The following is a 20,236-nucleotide window of genomic DNA, read 5'->3' on the forward strand; positions in this document are numbered from 1 at the left end:
GCATTCACCAATACTCTACTCATATATTTCTCATCTCTAATATGCCAAATACTGCACACACTATAGATTTATTAGGGTAAGAAAATATATTGTATATGTTTTTATTTGAAGCATCTTAACACGTTTTCTGAGCCTCTGAGGTAAATCCTATCCCTTGCACAAACTCTAAATAAATGGGCTTTGTGCAGAGGTGTTCTGTGTATGGGAGGAAGTGGAGAATCCAAAACCTTCCCCCAAATGTTTGCTTCATAGCCCCTGCTGCAGCTTCAGGGCTGCAGATGACTATCCAGCTGCTGCATCTCTGTGTTACATAACAGGTTTAACCAGTGGATCCATATAGCACAGATCTACTGACCACGTCTCTGCACTCTTCCTGAGCCACCCAATGCTCCCTATGCCAGGGCAGATGGCATCCCTGCAGAGCATAATTGTACCACCTGTGCAAGCTGTCCAGTGCCTTCACATCTGCACTGCACAGTAGAACCACTCAATTCCCATAGTGTTCAGGACCTTCTGCTGGCTACGACTTGGGCCAAAGGATTTGTCTCTAAATGTGAACTGTGAATTTGAGTGAAATGTCAAAGGGAAAAACGGGGCCAAGTTTACTTCTAATCAACCTACTGAAAACCCTAACATCCTTCAAAAGCTAAAAAAAAAATAATCCGACAACAAAAAACACCAGAACAACTTGCCATCTCCCCACCTCTTTCTATAAAGTGATCGAATGTTAACTAAGATCCATGCCACTGTTGTTGCTATTTCCTCTCCAGCATGGCTGACATGAAGCTGTAACAAGCTGTGTCATAGCTCTATTGATTGCTGGTATTCTGTGGGAGGAGGCAAAGAGTGAACATGTATGAAACATCCCCATAGTGCGAATGCCCAGCAGTGGTATCACATGTATGTAGCACACATCTTCCCCTTTTTTAATAGCAGTGCCGAGTGATGCTATCAAAAGATGTCTATGATGACAGATCCATTTTTATCTTGTTATTTTCAGTTCAAGTATTGAGCTCTTATGATACTGAAAAATGTATAAATTCTGCATTTATTGGTACAGTAGTAGTTCCATTTTCGCAATGAACCTTTGTTTGCTTCTTTTTCCTCCTCTGATAGCCAAGTGACTCTCCTGCCTTTGGTGATACTCCATAAATCCCATCATTGAGTCGCTGGTAGGACATTTGTTGTAATCAAATCTCATATCTTCTAGAGGTTCACCAGGGTGAAAGGGGCCCAGAATGCACTGCATGACTCTGATCTCAAGGAAGCTCCAGAAATCATGATATCTGAAGAAAGAAATTGACACAGCAAAGTCTGCCAGCCCTTCTGAGTTTTTGAGATGGATTTTGCATGACATCACCAAAAGATGGGAGAATTCTTATCTGAACCTTTGAATAGGGTCAGCTCAATATCTGGGCTAAGATTCCAGTTGATTCTTATTTTTTCCAAACTAGATAATCTATCCTTAATCCAAAATCATATTTACAAACATCAGCCATGTCCGTTTGTATTTCTCAAAGAATGATCAAGGGCTGATCATTACAAATATTGATATTTTTATTTATGGATAGGAGTTGGCTCACACTTATGTATTCTATGTACACATAAAAACTGAACAAAGACAACCCCCTGGAAAGTGACGTACTATATATGGAGCTACGAAAAGCATATTCATGCAAAGTAAATAGGAGGATGGTGAAATAACTATTTCACAGTCACTAACTGTTTAAGGGTCATGAGCTAATGCTCATTTGATGTGTGCACATAATGTTTCCCATTAACTTAAAAATAGCCACCATCATTTCCAAAGGAAAAAAAAAAGCATAAAACAGTAGGATTTAGAAGAAGAGTCACTTGGGTTTCACACGATAGTCATTCTAGTCTTTCACAGCTTGTATTCTTTTAGCACCCCTTCAGATTAAATTTTCAATATTTTATGTAAGTAAGTATACCTCTTTGTAAATATGTTCACACACAATCAATAATATGGAACAAATTCATTCCAATTATTCTAACTGTTGCTATAGATTGCATTGTGGGCTTTCATGTTTATTGTCTCTCAATGATTCCAGAGGAAATCCATTCAATTTACAAATAATGAGGTTTTTTTAAATTGCCAGGCCTGCAAGCTCAAGCTAGAGTCTGAAAGCCACACTGTTTTCTTTCTGTCTCATGCATTATTGACTTAACTGACATGTATTACAGGTGTAGTTAAAGTGGACAGCTTGAGGTAAAAAATCTGCAGAACATAAAGCATTCTGTTGATGTGTGAAACATAATAATATTATTATTTACTTGTATTACGCACCTCAGAGCCCCATTCATGGACCAGGACCCCATTGTGGTAGGTGCTATACAAACAGAACAAAAAGATGGTCCTGCCCCAAAGAGTTAATAAGTAGATAACAGAGTTCGCTCTCTGATAGGTAAGCTGGCTCTATAATATAAAGAAGAGCACAGTTAAGAGGTCTTTCAAAACATAGTTACATATGTGTAGTTCTTCAGTGTTCTAAAGAAATCCAGTGCCTCACATTCAGCAGCAACAGAATAGGAGTAGTGAAATGCAGGGTTTTTTTCCTTGAAACTCTCCACTACTATATAACTAGACCTGCCTTTTGCAGGCAGTTATTCATGCTAACTCACAGTAAGGAACAGCTGAGGTGTAGGTTTTTTCTTTGGTATGGTGTTAGTGGTATATTACTAAAATCACGATGGAGTCTTCCTCTCCCCCCACCTTCCCCCGCACCGCCCAAAAAGTCCCATTGACATCAGTGGAATGCAGAATTGACCCTATATGCATAAATAACCAGGGAACTATTTACAAATTCTCAAAGGGGTTGCGGCAGTGCTGAATGAACTCTTGGCAAATTACACAATTCTGTTCATTCCACCCTAATTCCTATTTCTTTTTAAAATCTCTTTGTGAATCAACCCAATTTTTTTTTTATTTGTGAATGATTTTGTTTCTCCTTAAGGTGAGTAGCCAAAATAATGCACAACATCCTCCTTGCATGTTTCTTCCAATGGACCTCAGTCCTGAACTGCAACATTGCACAATTCCCAAAAGAGGGAGGAGACTGTGGAACAGGCTGCTTTAGGCTAGCACACATGGCAGTTTTGGGATATGTGCAACCACAGTACAGTGCCTACCACTTGCCTCTGGGCCCTACTGTAATACAAACAAATAACAATCACAATGGAGAACAGGAGACCATCACATTCACTTTGACTCGTGAAGCTTGTCATGATTTGGATTCAAGCCTCCAGAGGTGAAAGCCTATTGCACATACCCACTGTGGGCCATATCCTGTTCACATTAGCCTCAGGAGGACTTTGAAATAAATGTGACTAGTCCAAATGAGTAAGGCAAACAGGATTTGTCCCTGTGCCAATATTCCCCCAAGCCTAAGGACTCACAGTGTTATTCACTTTTTATTTTGCTGTCTGAGGGGCAGTTTTTAGGCTTAACTTTGAGTATGGGGGAGTTTCCGCCGACAGGCCTCATTTATCTTGTGCTGGAGTGAGGTAGGGGCAATAATTTATATCACCTGTTTCAGGGTACAGCTTACTCCCTATCTGTCATTCAGCCAGCTCTGCTGACTGGCACACAAGGTAGAAGTGGAACCATAGGTCTCACCTATCCTGCCTTGCCATCCTTCCCTGCCCGGTCACTCACAGGGAATGTATCAGGCACATAGCCCTAACTCTGCTCCTCCATTCCTGGAGCAAAGATCTGGGCAGATGCTATAGAACAAGGGCACCGTCTCCTAAAAACTTATACAGTAATGCACTTAGGCCAGTATTACACAGTGCAGGAGAATCAGTCTAGTAGAAGTTCCCTTGCTTTTACTCTCTGCCAAAACACTACTCATTGCTGTGGTATGTTTCTGCAATTAGGCTAATGTGAACATCATGCATATTTTTCTGTTTCTCCTGGAACCAGAATTTACTGCTACCTGCAGAAATTTTACTGTAAGAGCAGACTAATATTGCATCAACATTCATCATGACCCAAAGCCTGACCCACTGGAAAAGTAGTTACATGAAAAAAGCCCAAATCACACTGATATAATGTTCACATAGATCACTCCAGGGATAGACAAAGAGAGCTTTCACGTGACAAAGTCCAGAGCTGGCCTTCCCCATATAAAAATGTCTGAGAAAAGAACACATCTGTTTTCCATTATGTTGTTAGTCTAGTCAACGTTTAAAATCTCTCATTCCACTAGGAAAATGAATCTACACCGTGTAAGGAAAACGTAACATTTAGGATCTTTGTCAGTAACTGAAGTACAACGGGTAGATTACCAAGTTATAAATACCACAATCTGTACAGGAAGTTACATTGTGGTCTGATTTAAGTGAAGTGATTTTATTCCATGTGTAGGAGAGCAAGTACACATTTTTCCAGACTGAGTAATTAGTAACCTGGCAACACAGAGGAAAATAGGCTAGGCACACCCTTCTGTTTGGTGAAGAATGTAGTCCCAAATCTACAGCAGGGAAGGTTAACAACAGCTCACTGTTGAGACACGTTAGATTTGTAATTATAACTGTTCAATCAATTTCTTATCCTACCACCGAAAATATTTAGACCATCCTCTTGCAATTGGATCCGTGTGGGTAGACCTCTGTGCCTGACAATAGGCGGCATGCGTGTAGGAGTCTGCCTTCATAGATCTGAATGCAGGTTGGGAGCCTTACATATTAAAGTTTCTTCTGGTTTCTCCTGAAGGTTTCACCTTTGTAGATGATGATGTGCATGACATTTTTCTTTTCAGATCTATGCACCTGTAAAAAGCAGTATCAAATAATCAAGGAAGATTAAAATAGTACTATTTCTCTTTAGGCAAATATATTTAGCTGCAACAGTATGTATTAGAAGATTGGGACTGAAGGTCTTGGATGGACTTTACCATGTAACAGATATAGCCAGCGAGATATTTGGATGTGAGCCATTATAATTTATGTAGGAGGAGCAAGGATGATGGTGACGAATCAGTGTGCGTCCACTGAAATCAGTGGTGCTACCTTCGCTCCTTTATGGGGATATTGGGCCAGCCACATCTGTGCCATAATTAATTTGCTTCCCAGCCTGAGGAGGTGAGACTATGGCGGGGCAGGAGATAGATTAATGGACACCTGGACCTTATCAAAGGACTAAGAGTGAACCCTATCAGGAGTTGGAACCCCAGATGGCCAGTGAGTAGTTTGCCCTGAACCAGAGCATGTAAGGAAAAGGGTATTCCAGAGGGAAACAACATGAGAGCTGGGAAGTATATGAGACACAGAACCCAGAAAGGGCAAGCAGCAGGGCCCAAAGAGTGGGCTGAAGAGAAGACCCAAAGGGCAGAGGGACCTTTATGTGTGGTGGGCACTTTTTAGTTTGGACTCTTGGTACTCTGGAAGGGATTATGTTTGTTGTGACTTGGCAAGAGGGCTAAGCCATATCTCCAGCACAGATGTGTGTGTGGAGGGCTGAGTAGGCTCACCTTGGGGAGAGAAACTGAGGAAGGGAGTGCTGGCAGAGCTATGCTTGGCCAACAGGGGGTGCTATGGAGCAGCCACACCTTTATGATATACCCCAATTTACACTGGTTGAGTATCTCAGGAATGCTATATAGAAAGATAACTTCATACTACAACAGAGAGAAACAAACTTCTTAGTTAGTGCTGTGAGTTAGGATTTCCTGATACTAGCATCAATGGATTAATTAGCTATGCCAAAAGTACAATGCTGTGTTTAACAATTGCTTACCTGTAGTTTATAGATTCTACTTTTTTGAGATATGGGAAATACTGTAGGCCTAGCACTGATATCAAATACTCTTGAAATTGTGGATTTATCTTTCAAAATCAGCTACTATACATGAGATCCAATTTAGACCTCAAAAGCTAAATCTGATTATACAAGAAAGTGTTTATACTGCTCAAATTATACTCCTGGAGGTTTCCTACTGTGCTGTTTGAAACTTACAGCATATTCAAATGAGTGCACCACTATAATTTTGTTTAGTTAGGGTAGGTAGGTATGAGGAAATGAAACTTAAATTGGAAAATTTCAAAACCATCATGATTCTTGAACTAGTGTCATGGGATGCAAGGGTGTGGTTGATGAGACTCATCCAGATAATATGTGAGTCCAATCTTCTTATTTGGTTTTGTAAATTCTCTCTGAAGCGTATACACATTTATGCATATTGAATGGTTCAGGTAACCTTTCATTTAAAAAAATCACTGCTAGCTACATTAAATCAAACTAGCAAATTTATGAAATTCTTCAACAAGTAAACAAAAATCAATACTGGGAAAGCCTCTGTATCTCCCCAGAATCAGAGTTATCTTTACCATTTGTGAACAGGCCTGTTTAAATTATTCCCCCACCTGCAGAAGTGAAACTTGGCTACTTGTTCTTTTCAACCCCCATGATTAGTTTACATCTGTTAATATTGATGTTTATGTTTTCAGGGCTATCTTAATGAGGAAAGAGCTAGCAACCTATGTAAGAAAGAGAGAAGATAAATGAAATTCTATGGATTTCCAGCTCTCTCAAATTAGATGGCTCCAGAGCTTTGGGAATCACAGGTCAAAGGGCAAATCCTCTTCTTCTATTTTTCTTTCCAACTTTGTCCAACAGTTTCAGTGATTGTCTTCAGTATACCTGATTTTCACATAGAAAAGGTGGCTTGGATCTGGATCTCTCTAGAGTTCTTGTTTAGTGAAAACAAATCTAATTTAGCCATCCCCACTTGAAACACAGATTGGCCAAGTACACTGGTGAGTGTGGTTTGGACACACTTCAGTAATCAATTTTTCTCCTCATTATGAAATGTCAAGTAAATATGGTCCCCATGTTGCACCAACTTGTGGGACACTGAACCCAAAGAGAAATAATTTTTGTCTTTTTCTGTGGAAAACCATCTATTATTGTCTCCTCGGCTGGTCCTACACTAATATTAAAAGGCAGGATTGATAGCACTTATGATCAACAACCATTACCAAATTTTGGTAACCAAAATGTTACCAAATTGGTGACACAAATTTTAGCATAACTTGGCCCTTTCTCCTTAGTAGCCAAAACATGGTTGAAGGGACAGGTGGTAACCAGGAATACAATAGACCTCCCAATACAAAATATTCTGTGTGTTCATTAAATATCTCATTGTGGCTTTTCCTAATCTTGCTTTACCCAGAAGTGAAAGTCAACATAGTTTATCAGAAGATGGATGCCTTAAATTTCTTACTTTGTTGTGTATGCCTAAAAGAAAGCCAAGTGAAAAAGTAAGAGACTTCTGATTTACAGTAACAGTGAACCAGAAGGCACTCAGCAACTACTTGCTGAGCAGTACTTAATGTCCATTTAAATGTCCATTGGTACTTACCATTAACTATGGTGATAGATATTGCCCTGCTACATGTTTCACTTTGGCCCCTCAGCTACTGTTGAATATGTGTGCTGTTCTCTAACAGGTACAGCTAAGAATACAGCATGCTTATTCCTAAATATAGATACCTTCTTCTAGTCCCACCATCAAGCACAATCCAAAATAGCCTGATGAAGACATCTATCTTTTTAAAAAGTTGAAAGTAAACCTATTCCACTGAGATTTCAGTCCAGTTCTGCAGCCCTCTGAAGTTTAAACAGTGTAGTTCAGATAAAGTCTGGCTTAGCATCTGACCTTTTGGGTGTTTGTATAAACTGATCCTCTAATTCTTTGAGGTTTGCCCATCATTTGCTGTTAAATAATACTGCAAAATGAGAAATTAAATAAGAACATTAATGCATGTCCAAAACGTCTCTGTTTGAATTTTTATCATAGGTTAAATACCATTATGATTACAAAACAGCAGAAATGGGTTCAAGCCAGTTTGTATCTGAATTTCCAACACCATCCTGTTCAGGAGTGTGTGTAGTCAGGGATTTGGCTGGAGCGCCTCTCTGCACAACAGGATCATTTTGATGTGAACAGTTTGGGAGTATTTCCATTGACTTCAGAGGGCACTGGATTAGACCAATAGGGGAAGATTCTCTCCTGTACCAAGATCTGCTTTGCATAGAAAAGGGAGGCATGTTCCTCAGAAAAATGGTATAGCTCTCTGATTCTTTGCCATGTGTAGCTTCAATCCTGGTCCTTGGGCAGGTTAGAACAGCCCCTAGATTGCCCCTATATTAGCTCCCACACCCCATCCCTGGTGTAAGGGGTATGTGAGGTATGGCTGCATTGCTGCTGCACTCTGGTAAATGTCAGCTGTCAGACAGTCTCTTGGGGACCACTGCCAACTGGTATAGTGGCCATCTGCCAGTTGAGAATCCCTGTGTGCAAAGACACCCTAGCACACTCCCTACACCAAGGATGGGAGGAGGAACCATGTAAGCTAGCTTTATGCCAGCTGAGAACTCTGCTGGAGAAATTTTCAGCTGAACAGCATCTGGTTCCTTTGTGCCATTGAGTGCTGCTTAGGGATCAGACTGGGGAGAGAATCTGGCCCATAAATGATATTTCATAATGTAATTTAGATGTACACACCCTACCCATGTCATGCACCCTATTCGTATTGTTGTTCTTTAACTAGAATTGCCTTTAACATCCATCAAGCAATATCATAGCACATCATCTCCTTCCCTGTAAATCCTTTCTATAACCCAAGAAAGATATTTAAAGTTGATTGTTACATTTTAATTACAGATGAATGTAGTATGTTTTGCTACAACAAATTATTGTACCTTCAAGGCCTTTCTGAGAGTATTGTCCTGATTGCAATTTAGATTACATGCATTTTGTAGTGTTTATGGAGAATCCATTCTATGATCTGTGCTGGTCTTTTAGAGTACTGAGTATAGCAGCTGGGTCGCATGAGTTCATTCCAGGTTTTGGTTTGAACTAGAGAGAATTTAGTTAGCTGCAAACAGAGCAGGAAACCATCAACTTGAGCTCCACCCTGAGTAAAGGTACATAACAAAGTCACCATCTGTGGGCCTATGTAAATGACTCAGTTTGGGCATTTCTTCAGCCACAGAAATATTTCAAAGCACCATAAGTGAGGTACTAGCTGGAATCCCTGAAGTTCTGAATGTGAGTGATGACATATTAGAATTTGGCACCACATATGAAGAGCATGACACCGACTAGCAGCTGTTTTTGAATGAGTGCAGGAGCAGAATCTCATGTTAAACCCAGACAAATGTGAGTATAATAAACCCACATTAGAATTTTTTGGATACACATTCTCCAAAGATGGCATCTCTGAAGATCCTAAGAAAGTGAAGGACAGTCACAATGCCACTCTGTTCATGAACCCATCTGAAGTTCATAGCTGCTAGGGCTTTCAAATTATTGTGTCAGATTCATTCTGAGATTAGCCACTATCACACAGACTCTGAGATCTCTACCCAGGAAAGATTACATATGGGTGTGGTCAGATGAACATCAAAATGTATTTGACAAACCAAAGAAATCCCTTACCCATGATGTAGTCATGTCATATTTTGACTCCAGTAAGAGAATTTAACTTTTAGTAGGTGCTAACCCTGTTGGATTAGAAGCAGTCCTCACACAAGTTGACCAATGTGGTCGAATTTACACCATTGCTTATGGCAGAAAGGCTCTTTCACCCATGGAACAACGATACTCTGAGAAAGAAAGAGAAGCTCTTGCTGTAGCATGGGGATGTTCCTATTTTCATTTATACATTTACAGATGTCATTTCATGATTCTGACTGATCATAAGTCCCTTGAACCAACCTATGATCAATAATGCCTCTTTTTGCCCACCAACGCTCATTGAGCGGTGGGTGCTCAAACTACAAGATTACAACCACAAAGTTATTTATTGGCCTGGAAAGGATAACCATGCTGACTACTTCTCCAGGCACCCTATTCCTGAAACACTTAATCACAACACTATGGAGAAAGCAGAAGCATTTAATAACTTCCTCTTCTCAGACACCATTCACAAAGCTCTATTGTTACAACAAATAAAGACAGCTGCAGAGTCTGACACATCTCCAAATCAGAGGTGGGCAAACTGCGGCCCTCGGGCCACATCCTGCCCATGGGACCGTCCTGCCCGCCCCCTGAACTCCCAGCCTAGGAGGTTAGCCCCAGGCCCTTCCCCTGCTGTCCTCCCCAAACCTCATGTCGCCGTGCCGCCAGGGCTCTGCCCCACCGCTCCTGCTGGGCAGCGCAGCATTGTGGCTGGCTCCGGTTGGGCAGTGGGGCTGCGAGCTCCTGCCACTCTGAGCGCTATGGTAAGGGGGTGGGGAGTGGGGGGGTTGGATAAGGGGCAGGGGGTCCTGGGGAGCAGTCAGGGGACAGGGAGCGGGGGCGGGGTTGGATGGGGTGGAGGTTCTGGGGGTGCGGTCAGAGGACGGGGAACAGGGGAGGGGGTTGGATGGGCCTGGGAGTCCCGGGGGCCTGTCAGGGGGCGGGGGTGTGGATAGGGTTTGGGGCAGTCAGGGGACAGGGAACGGGGGGGGTTGGATAGTGGGTGGGATTCTGAGGTGGTGGTGAGATGTGGGTGGTCCCGGGAGGGGGCGGTCAGGGGACAAGGAGCAGAGGGGGTTGGATGGGTCAGGGGTTTTGAGGGGGGCAGTTGGGGGTGAGATTGGTGCTGGGGCCAGGCTTCTTTGGGGAGGCTCAGCCTTCCCTACCCGGCCCTCCATACAGTTTTGCAATTGCGATGTGGCCCTTGGGCCAAAAGGTTTGCCCGCCCCTGCTCCAAATGATCATCAAAACCACTTGAAGTGATGACTGGAAAGAACTGCATAGTCTACAACATTTGACTCCTGAAACACAAGCTGTTCTATGATCATTTGCCCATGTTAAAGGTGAACTTACTGTCATGGACTATGACCTCCTACTCCAAGATACAAGACTTGTTATTCTGCATTTGTTGTGGGATCACACATTTGATTTGTCTCACAAAGGTCACCAGGGACTGGTAAAAACAAAATTCCTGCTCAGAGAAAAAGTCTGGTTCCTGAGAATTGATAGCCTTCCTGAAACTCTCCTTAAGTCCTGCAGACTATACCAGGCAGCAGTTCTGGAAAACCACATTCCTCCTCTATATGTCTCTTCTGCCCACATCCCCAGGGACAGAAGTTAGCATGAATTTTTGTGATCTCCCTAATGGAAAACATTTATTGGTTATTAGATACTGCTATTCTCGATACCCTGAAGTGGAAATGATCATCACCACTTCTGCTGATGCTGTTGTACCCAAACTAGATAAGATTTTGTCAGTGTATGGCATACCTGCTGTTATTAAAACTGACCATTTCAAGACCTGCAGTTCGCTCAATTTGCAGAGTCTCTGGGTTTCAAACTTACGCTGCAGTGGCTACAAGCCAACGGAGAAGATGAGAGGTTTATGCGACCAATCAAGAAAGCACTATGAATTGCTGCAGCTGATGGATTAGATGAGAAACAGGAGTTATTTAATTTCCTCCTCAATTATCAAACCACTCGCCACTGTTCAACTAGCATGGCACCAACATCTCTTTTGTTCAGCAGACAATTAAGAACAAAACTGCCACAAGTTGAGAGAAGAGCAGATGATGAACCTCTACATCAACTTGACAACAAAGTGAACCTTGTCATGAAAATATATGCCGACCAGCTCAGGCCAAGACCACTTCTTTCAATGTGGGAGATGTAGTTCTTGCCAGAAACTTTCATCTGAGCAACAAACTCTCTATGCCCTTCTTTCCTGAGCTTTACAAGACCACAGTGATCAGAGGCACAATGGTCACTGCTCAGAGAGGACCCCATGAAGTCACACAAAATGCATCTCACATCAAACCACTTTGTGGCACTCATATTCTCACAGTACAAGATGATGATGATGACAACCTTACACACTTGTAAACCCCTTGTACTCTCTCCAACGCAAGTGAGCAAGTTAACTCGCTGTGCTCCAGAGGTTGAAAGTCACTCAAAAAGAAGTGGCCGTCAACCTCCAGTGCATTTGAAGGACTACATAACATAAGTAAGGTATGTTTATGTCACGGAGGTCACAGAATCTGTGATAGATTTCCAGAGACCTCCCTGACATTTTCTGCTTCAGCCCCAGGGACTGCCAGCGGGGCCCTCCCCAGGGTTCTAGCCACAGGTGACAGCCTTGGGGTGGGAGGGAGGCAGGGCTTGGGCAAGCAGCTGGGGGTGTCACATTTTCTCTTTGGCAAATATGGTCACCCTGCAGCTTCCCGCCACTGTGGGTGGAGCCTCCCCCTCTGCAGCTTCCAGCTGTTGTGAATGGAGGGGGAACCCTGCAGCTCCCAGCCACCATGGTGGCGGGGGAAACCATGGAGCTGCTGCAGAAAACTGTGGGTGTTAGATCCCCCCACACCCCCACTTCCCATTTTGTCACAGTCATTTTTAGTAAAAGTCACGGATAGGTTATGGCTTCCATGAATTTTTGTTTATTGCTTGTGACCTGTCCGTGACTTTTACTAAAAACAACAATGACAAAATCTTAGCCTTAAACATAAGTGTTTTTGTGAACATGTTGAACAATCATCAAACTTTTGACGTTGCTTCATTTATTCTGTGCTGCTTGTATTTTATTCATTAGGTGGATGTATTTCAAAGTGGTGAGCTTAATAATTGTTGTTTAATTTAAAGTTAGAGGGGGGAAAAGGAGGGATGTCATGTTTATGGCGAATCCATTCCTCATTATCCATGCTGGTCTTTTAGAGTACCGAGAATAGCAGCTGGGTCATGTGAATCCATTCCAGATTTTGATTTGGATTAGAGAGTTGAAAAGGGGAAGCTGCATGTTGAATTTGTGTTTTGTGAGTTACAGGATTAAACCAGTGGTCTGTGGAATCTTACTTTACTGCATCTGTGTGGTTCATTCCAGAAGCCCCTAATCAGTTAGGACGCAACACATTTCTCATGAGTTCTGTTTGAAATGTTTTGGTGAAATGCTACAGCTGCTGGGAAGAGCATGGAGATACTTTTGCAACTAATAAACTGTGTTGTGAATCACCTGTTATGCACAGCACAATTCCACAGAACAATACCTCCAATTCTGCAGCTTTTATTAAAATTAGTAAGTTGCTGTCTATAAACCAAATGAAGCAGGTGTTTAGTAATGTTAAACTTGGATTGTAAAAGACTTTTTTATGAACTAGGACTAGGATTTTCAGGGGAACCTAAGGCACGCAGCTGCCACTGAATTTCACCTCCCGCTCCAGACTTGTGAGCCCAGCCCCCAGCCAAGCCCCAGGGCCTATACAGCTGTTTTTAGTGTCATAGCACAAGCCGAAGTCTGTAGACCCTGGCTCTGAGACTCTCTGCCACAGTTTTAAAATGTAGAACAGACAAACCTGGGTGTTAAAGCTCTTGGCCCCCCTTGAAAGTCCCAGCCTGGAAGTGCTGTTAGAAGTCTGCATTTTTAAGCTCTTAGGGATTGTCACAGAAAAGTGCAAAGTGCAGCTCCTGTTGATTTCAAGGGGAATCGAAGGGACACTGAGCACTCTTCAGGATGTGCTCAGTACCTTGCAGGATGCAGCCCTGATGTTGCATGTTCTGTTTTTCTCATAGTGTACAATACTGAGGTGTATTGTTGTATAAATTACAGTGCTCATGTTCATGACACAGACCTAGATGTGGTGCTCCTGAAGTCCATTCCCAAATCTATGACATCAGTGCTGTCCTGAGAATACAGATTGGCTGCTTGCACTGCCATGAGAGAAACCAGGATTTGGTTCTTGGGCTTGCTGTCTTGCACCCCAGGTTGGACATGACTGAGATAGCAGTACAGGTTGCATGATCAATTCATGGGAAGATTTAGTGTACGCCTTGTGAAGTTTCCCTTCATCTAACAAGTCATTCAGGCTGAAAGTATTCAGTTAGTCTTTCTGCACAGAAAAACATATATAATGAACATTTTTCTGCACAGAAAAGCATACATAATGAATGGAACAACCTAGAATGTATATTTACATTGAATGGTTCGTACAGCATGAATTCTAAAGCATTTTGCAAACAATAAGCTAGGTGCTTATGACATATTTTATAAGCTACGGAAGATGGCTAGGATATTAGATTTGCCCTTTGAATTTGGAAAATGCTGTGGGATCCTTAGCTTCTGCCTGAAAAGCCACCAATGGCTGTCCAAAGGGACCTCAGTGTAAGCTCTCAAGTAGAGGATTTTTCTTACAATTTGGCAGGAATACTGCAGAGTTCTTTGAAAAGTGTGGTATGTTTAATGTTTGCATAGTAAATTTAGCCAGGGTTATCTCATCTGCAGAGATCTCAGTTATTCTAGGAATCTACTTCATGATTTGAGCAAACCATCAGTACATACCCAGAGTATAATTTCAGTTAGGAAATGACTCATTTTTTACATTTACAGAGAAGTTGCACTACCAAGGCTTGTATATTGTATTATTCATCTGCAAACACCTTATTGTGTTCTTAGGATCACATAAATTAAATCTATTAATAAGACTTGATTTAGCCATAGGCTACAACAACTTCTTCCAGCATAACACAAGACTGTGAGCCTCCAGCGGTAGAATTCTGCCTGAAGGGAGGTTTGCACTTGCACAAAGTATTCAGAGCTTCATTCTTCTGAGGGGACTGGAGTTGGCCAGTACAGCCCAAAAGTGGGCAAAGCTGCCTTGGCAGAGGGCATGAGATAGCAAATTTTCTGGAAGCTTCTCCTGGAAGGGCTTGTGTTGAATCACAGTCTAAATCTGCACTCTGCTCTCAGAGGGCCCAATCAAGGGCAAAGTCTATGTCGTCAATAGGCCAGTAGATTAATTCTGTGATGCTTACAACAAGTGAATCAGTTATAGCCATCTATTTTTTTATCTTTCTTCTTCATATATACAAAAGTTTGATATCTAGCTCTGATGTAGTGCTTTTCATGTGTAGATCTCAAAATGCTTTACAAAGGAAGGTATCATTATCTTCAGTTAACCAATGGGTATTCTGTGGCTCAGAGAGGTAAACTGATTTATCCTGGACAGATGGATATATGCACAAGCTACATATACACATTATACTCTGCTGTACACTAAAACATTAATTAATAACATTTACAGAACAAAGAAGCGCCTATGCCTACACTGTGAAATGCATTTTCATATAGCTGTAACCCTCATCCTTCTGTAGCCTATTTCCTCCCCGCTGTTTGCAAGCCTCGCTCATTGTGTTAAGTCTTAAACTGAGACTATAAATTCTTTCAGATAAGATTTGTGTCTTCAGTGAAACAAATAGCACATTTTGGGGACCAAAATAAAAAATGAATAGTTAATAGTCTACAATTAGAGAATAATCGCAATATTTTAGTTGCTTTTATTTGCTTTGAAGTCTTTATATGCTCTACTCTTTTGGACCCATTTGGTTATGTAAGGGACAGCAAGCATGAACTGGCTACAGATAACAGGATACTTCTGTCTGCATAATTCACAGAGTATATTCTAATATAATATCTTTTCCACTTTTTTTTCAGATTAATTGGAAATGCATCAGTAGCACTTAAGGAACTTGTAGGCAACCAGAGTAGATCTCTTCCCTTCAAGCTTATTTCCCTGCTAAATGAAAGGGGAGAGAACATTGGCGTGAGTGATTTCCTCCTTTGTTTTACTGATTTATTGAATTAAATACTCTAACAAAAAGGTTTAATATGAAACATTTCAAAATCATTTCAGTTTACTTTATAGATAAAATTATTAGTGATTTTATAGGCTAAAGCACTGAGTGGAGAGACAACTAAGGTATGACTACGTCAACACCATCTAAATGTTGCTCAATATGGACAAATATATTTTAATTACATATGTTGGTTTTCAATAGTATGTAAATGACTTAGAGCATATAGTTAATAAGAATCAACATAGCACTAGATGTTTAGAGAAAAAATTGAATTTACTTGCTTAATTGCCAGTTTGAATTCCCACATGCAGGTTTTGCTGCATACCTTGTGAAAATCAGCTACCGTGATAGGCCCTGATTCTGGAAAGCACTTAACAAACCTGTTTAAAAATCCATCCCTATTCAGAACAGTACTTAAACACTTTGACTTAAGCATGTGCTTAAAGTTAAGCCTGTGATTAATTGCTGTCCTGAACAGGGTTGCTTTCCTGCATCAGGAGCATAGTACATGATGCACCGTAGTTGAGTTAAGATACCTGGCAATACACACTTATGTGCTCAAAGGCAAGAGCAAGACCTTAGTGCCAATTTCAGTTATCTTCTCTGAAGCAATTCAGAGTCATATGTGACAAAATACAAACTTTTTTGTTGACTCTTTGTTATACCCTGTTAATGCTTTAGTGTTGTAAAGTACAACTAAGTGCTGCAGACCACGGTATAACCAGTATTGTAATGACACTGGAAAAAGACATCGTGCTTATTTGTAGGGTAGAAGCATGGCCTGAGAGTTAGGAGAGCTGTATTCTACCTCCAGCTCAGAGTTGCTGTCACATTGAACAGATAATTTTCTCTTTTTCTGCCTCAATTTTCCCATCTGTAAAATGGGGATCATACTACTCACCTAGCCTGCATGGGTATTATGAGGCTTTAATTAATTAAATGTATAGAGTACTGTTAAATCATTGGAAATCAGTATGATAGGATTTTCTAAATGTCATAAATACAGTACCTCAGTTTCTCAAATACATTTTCAGATTAGTTGCAAAGGGTGTGGCCTGTAGTCTTTGTATGTGTATACTAACATAGCAAGGGATAATGCCCATTTATTTCTTTGTTTTTCAATTTGTCATTGTAAACTGTAGTACAAATACTTGTTTGCTGTTAAAGTCGACTTGTAGGACCACTTGTTTATCCTGCTTTAAGTCAATTATTACATATGTAACTGTAAATTTCTACACAGGCAACGATTGATTTAGTGGTAGGATATGAGCCACCAGCTGGGCCTGCAAATCCAAATGATCCAGGGGGGACCAATGCACAAGGCACTGAAGGTATATCATCTTTCTTCAAAATATTATATTCAGGTCATGCAAGATAGAATTGTTCATCACAAAGAATGGAAAGTAATTGACAAGCAAGCGTGGCTAAACTGGCTTAGGGAAAGGTAGTCAGACGATAAATGCTTCAGAATTGAAGAACTGGAACTTTTGTTTCCTGTTAACATATGTTCTATCTGCCAGCTTTATCTGACACCATTGTCTTCAATGGGAACAGTATTACTCAGGATAGTTTAGATCAAAAGCAATTTAAAGGCTGATGTGCAATATTTCTTTTGAGAAAGAAACTTTATTCCAACACACAGAAAAACTGCTGCTGTAGGGAAGGCCAGCAAAAACAAGGAAATGCATAGCTGGGGGACATATACTCTAAATCCTTGAATACCAAGACATATTGGAAAAAACATTAATGCCTGATCCACAGTAGACTGTTATTGGAGGACACTGTTATGTGTTATGTTAGGCCCCAAATTTGACTAACTCTGTCATTTTTATGAACTAGTAAGGAAAATTCTTTGGACTCTAAATGTTTATTAAATATATTTTAAATTAATCTCCTACTGAGAATGTTTTTTAAAAAGCCTCCAATGTTGCAGATCACACATGAAAGATGTGAAATTTGTCACTGCCTTCTCTTGCAACAGCCAGTTAACTAACAATTCCAGTATGCTAACAGGGTCCACATGAGTTATGCTGGTGCACAAGCAAAGAAGTAAATAAAAAAAATAGTTAAATAGTAGAAGGATATTATTAGCAGGTATGTGTGATATAATCCACTAAAAGTTATGGCAAGAGTTCCACTTTATTTGAAGGTTGATATTCACTTGCCATCTGTCTTTGGAGGTTTATATTCACTTGCAGTCTATCAGGAGAAAGGCCTTTCTATTTTCTGTATCACCAAATATCAGTTAGAATGATGAAATAAAGGCACCGTCAAGTTTTTTCAATACAACACATTCAACAGTGTGGTACTTCTAAAAGCAATGGAGGCTCTCTTTTATTTAATAAAGGACTAAATGATGATAGAAGGTGGTGCTATAATGATCTTTATTAACTTAAAATCATTAATCTGACATGCTTTGAGTTGTGTTTTGTTTGGCAACAAAGCAATGGGTTATACATGTGCTAATATAGATTTGATGACAGGGTTTGTTTGGTTTTTTGGTTAAATCGTTCATATTGGCCATTGACACCTTGTGTGGATATTTGTATTTTGCTTATCTCAAGCAGTTTTATTCAATCATTTATTATGCTTGTTTTAAATTCGTCCACCATTCTTGTTAATTTCTGTTGTGTGTCGTTGCCAGATTTTATTTATATAAAGGCTGTACAAGCACAGTCTGGCTAAGATTCATTGAAAAATATACAGTATACTTAGTAAATGAAGAAAGCAACATCAATGTTATTTGTGTATGGTCATAATTACTGAGGGAGAGAATGACCTTAATTTCAAAGCATTATATGGGAATTAATCTGTGAGACTGCAGTTTTAGCTACATAAATTAGGATAAATGTAGCTAAAACTGAAGGGTCGGGGTAAGTGGTCAAAGCAATTATTTAGATAAGTTTTACCAGACACCATGTGTAAGCAGTCAGTAATAAGGGATATACACTATCATCAGTTTCCAAAGAAACCAGTTCCCCCGTATATGTGCCAAAGCTGGTACGGAGCAGAACAACAGGGTCCTGGCACTGAATTTGCAGTATTAACTATTTCCATAAGTTGAGATGCTCCCAAGTCACATATAAAGATCCAGACTTATTAGAAATTTCCCCAACCCATGAAATCAGAGGTCTGCTAAAGAAAATTGAACACATCCAACAAGTTAACTGAACCTGTTCTCTGTGGGTGGAATCCTCCCCTTGTGTAGGAGCAGAGGGCCCTTTGAAGGAGAGTCTGTGTGGTTCTGATGGTCAGGTAGACAGCAGGATTTGGGAGAGTCATGTTTTGTGCCCACACACCTACTTCACATACAGCCCACCATACCCTGTGTGACTGAGCAAGGTGTATTTGGGGGTGGGGCTGTCCCACAGGGCACTGAAAGTTGAAGGATCCACTGCTATGCAGATCTTTTGGTTCTGATCCATTAAATTTACCTTTCATGATTATTAAAAAGGACTGTGTGAAAATAGCAAATATTTAAACAAATCAGTTTAATTCTGATCCATTTCATGGCCTCAAAATATTTCTTTGAATGAGCTGATAGTTTCTCAAGTAAATATGCAACATTTTTAAATAGTGCATATTTTGATGTTAAAATTGATAGTAATTTAATTTTGATAATCTCGAAAGTTTTCCCCAGGTTGGTCCTGTTTTCAAAGTAAGTAAAGATGACAGTATATGAAGCTGTTATTGGAGTATTGTTGGACCTCTGGATTGTAGATATTAGTCATTCTGAGTTATCAGTTATGCTCTCTTTTCACTAATTTTAGTACTGAGTGGTGGTCCTTCAGTTTGGTGGCTCATGAGTCCTTAACCAGCCCTTCCCCTGCTGGATGTCTTTCACCTTATGCTGCAGCCCATTCTGAAACTAACTGCTTCTCTGTGGTATTCAGCAGATCCTGTGGTTTTGAAGTCTCTGCCAGATTTTGACCTCTTAAGATTACTGAAATTAAGTTGTTATTTTCCGGAAAGCCTGTTGCATAGTCTGCAGTATGCTTATAGGGATTTAGTGTACAGGTGACGGGAGAGTGTTCTATGTAAAACATATACTTAGAGGCCAGGGTGTAACCTTTCAGCACAGTTACAGAAACCTGTTCCTCTGGTTTGCCTCTAGGGATGTGTCATCTGCAATCTTTCGATTGCATTGTAAAAAGTGAATCAGTTAGGCCTTTATAACAAAGACAGAAATTAAAATGATAGATTTCTTTGGTGAAGTCCTGGCCCCACTGAAGTCAATGGGAGTTTTGCCTGAGAGGTGGGGAGTAGATACTATAAATCAGTGGTTCCCAAACTTGTTTCGCCACTTGTGCAGGGAAAGCCCCTGCCGGACTGGGCTGGTTTGTTTACCTGCTGCATCCGCAGGTTCGGCCGATCGCGGCTCACAGTGGCCGCGGTTCACTGCTCCAGGCCAATGGGAGCTGCTGGAAGCAGCGGCCAGCATGTCCCTCAGCCCGCGCCGCTTCCAGCGGCTCCCATTGGACTGGAGCAGCGAACCGCAGCCACTGGGAGCCGCGATCAGCCGAACCTGCGGATGCGGCAGGTAACAAACCGGCCTGGCCCGCCAGGGGCTTTCCCTGCACAAGTGGTGGAACAAGTTTGGGAACCACTGCTATAAATTAACAAAGACT

General features: G+C 41.0%; 1 protein-coding gene across 3 annotated transcripts in view; it reads left to right on the top strand.

The window, feature by feature from the left end:
- MYOF (myoferlin) overlaps nt 1–20,236 on the top strand; it is a 109,118-nt gene that overhangs the window by 18,828 nt on the left and 70,054 nt on the right. For all 3 annotated transcript variants that reach the window (XM_073353867.2, XM_073353870.1, XM_073353871.1), the window contains exons 4-5: nt 15,466–15,574; nt 16,849–16,939. In XM_073353867.2, the coding sequence (XP_073209968.1) occupies nt 15,466–15,574; nt 16,849–16,939 (200 nt within the window). The remainder of the gene's footprint in view (nt 1–15,465; nt 15,575–16,848; nt 16,940–20,236) is intronic.

This window comes from Lepidochelys kempii, chromosome 7 (assembly GCF_965140285.1).
Source record: "Lepidochelys kempii isolate rLepKem1 chromosome 7, rLepKem1.hap1, whole genome shotgun sequence".
In the NCBI taxonomy this organism is placed as follows: domain Eukaryota; kingdom Metazoa; phylum Chordata; order Testudines; family Cheloniidae; genus Lepidochelys; species Lepidochelys kempii.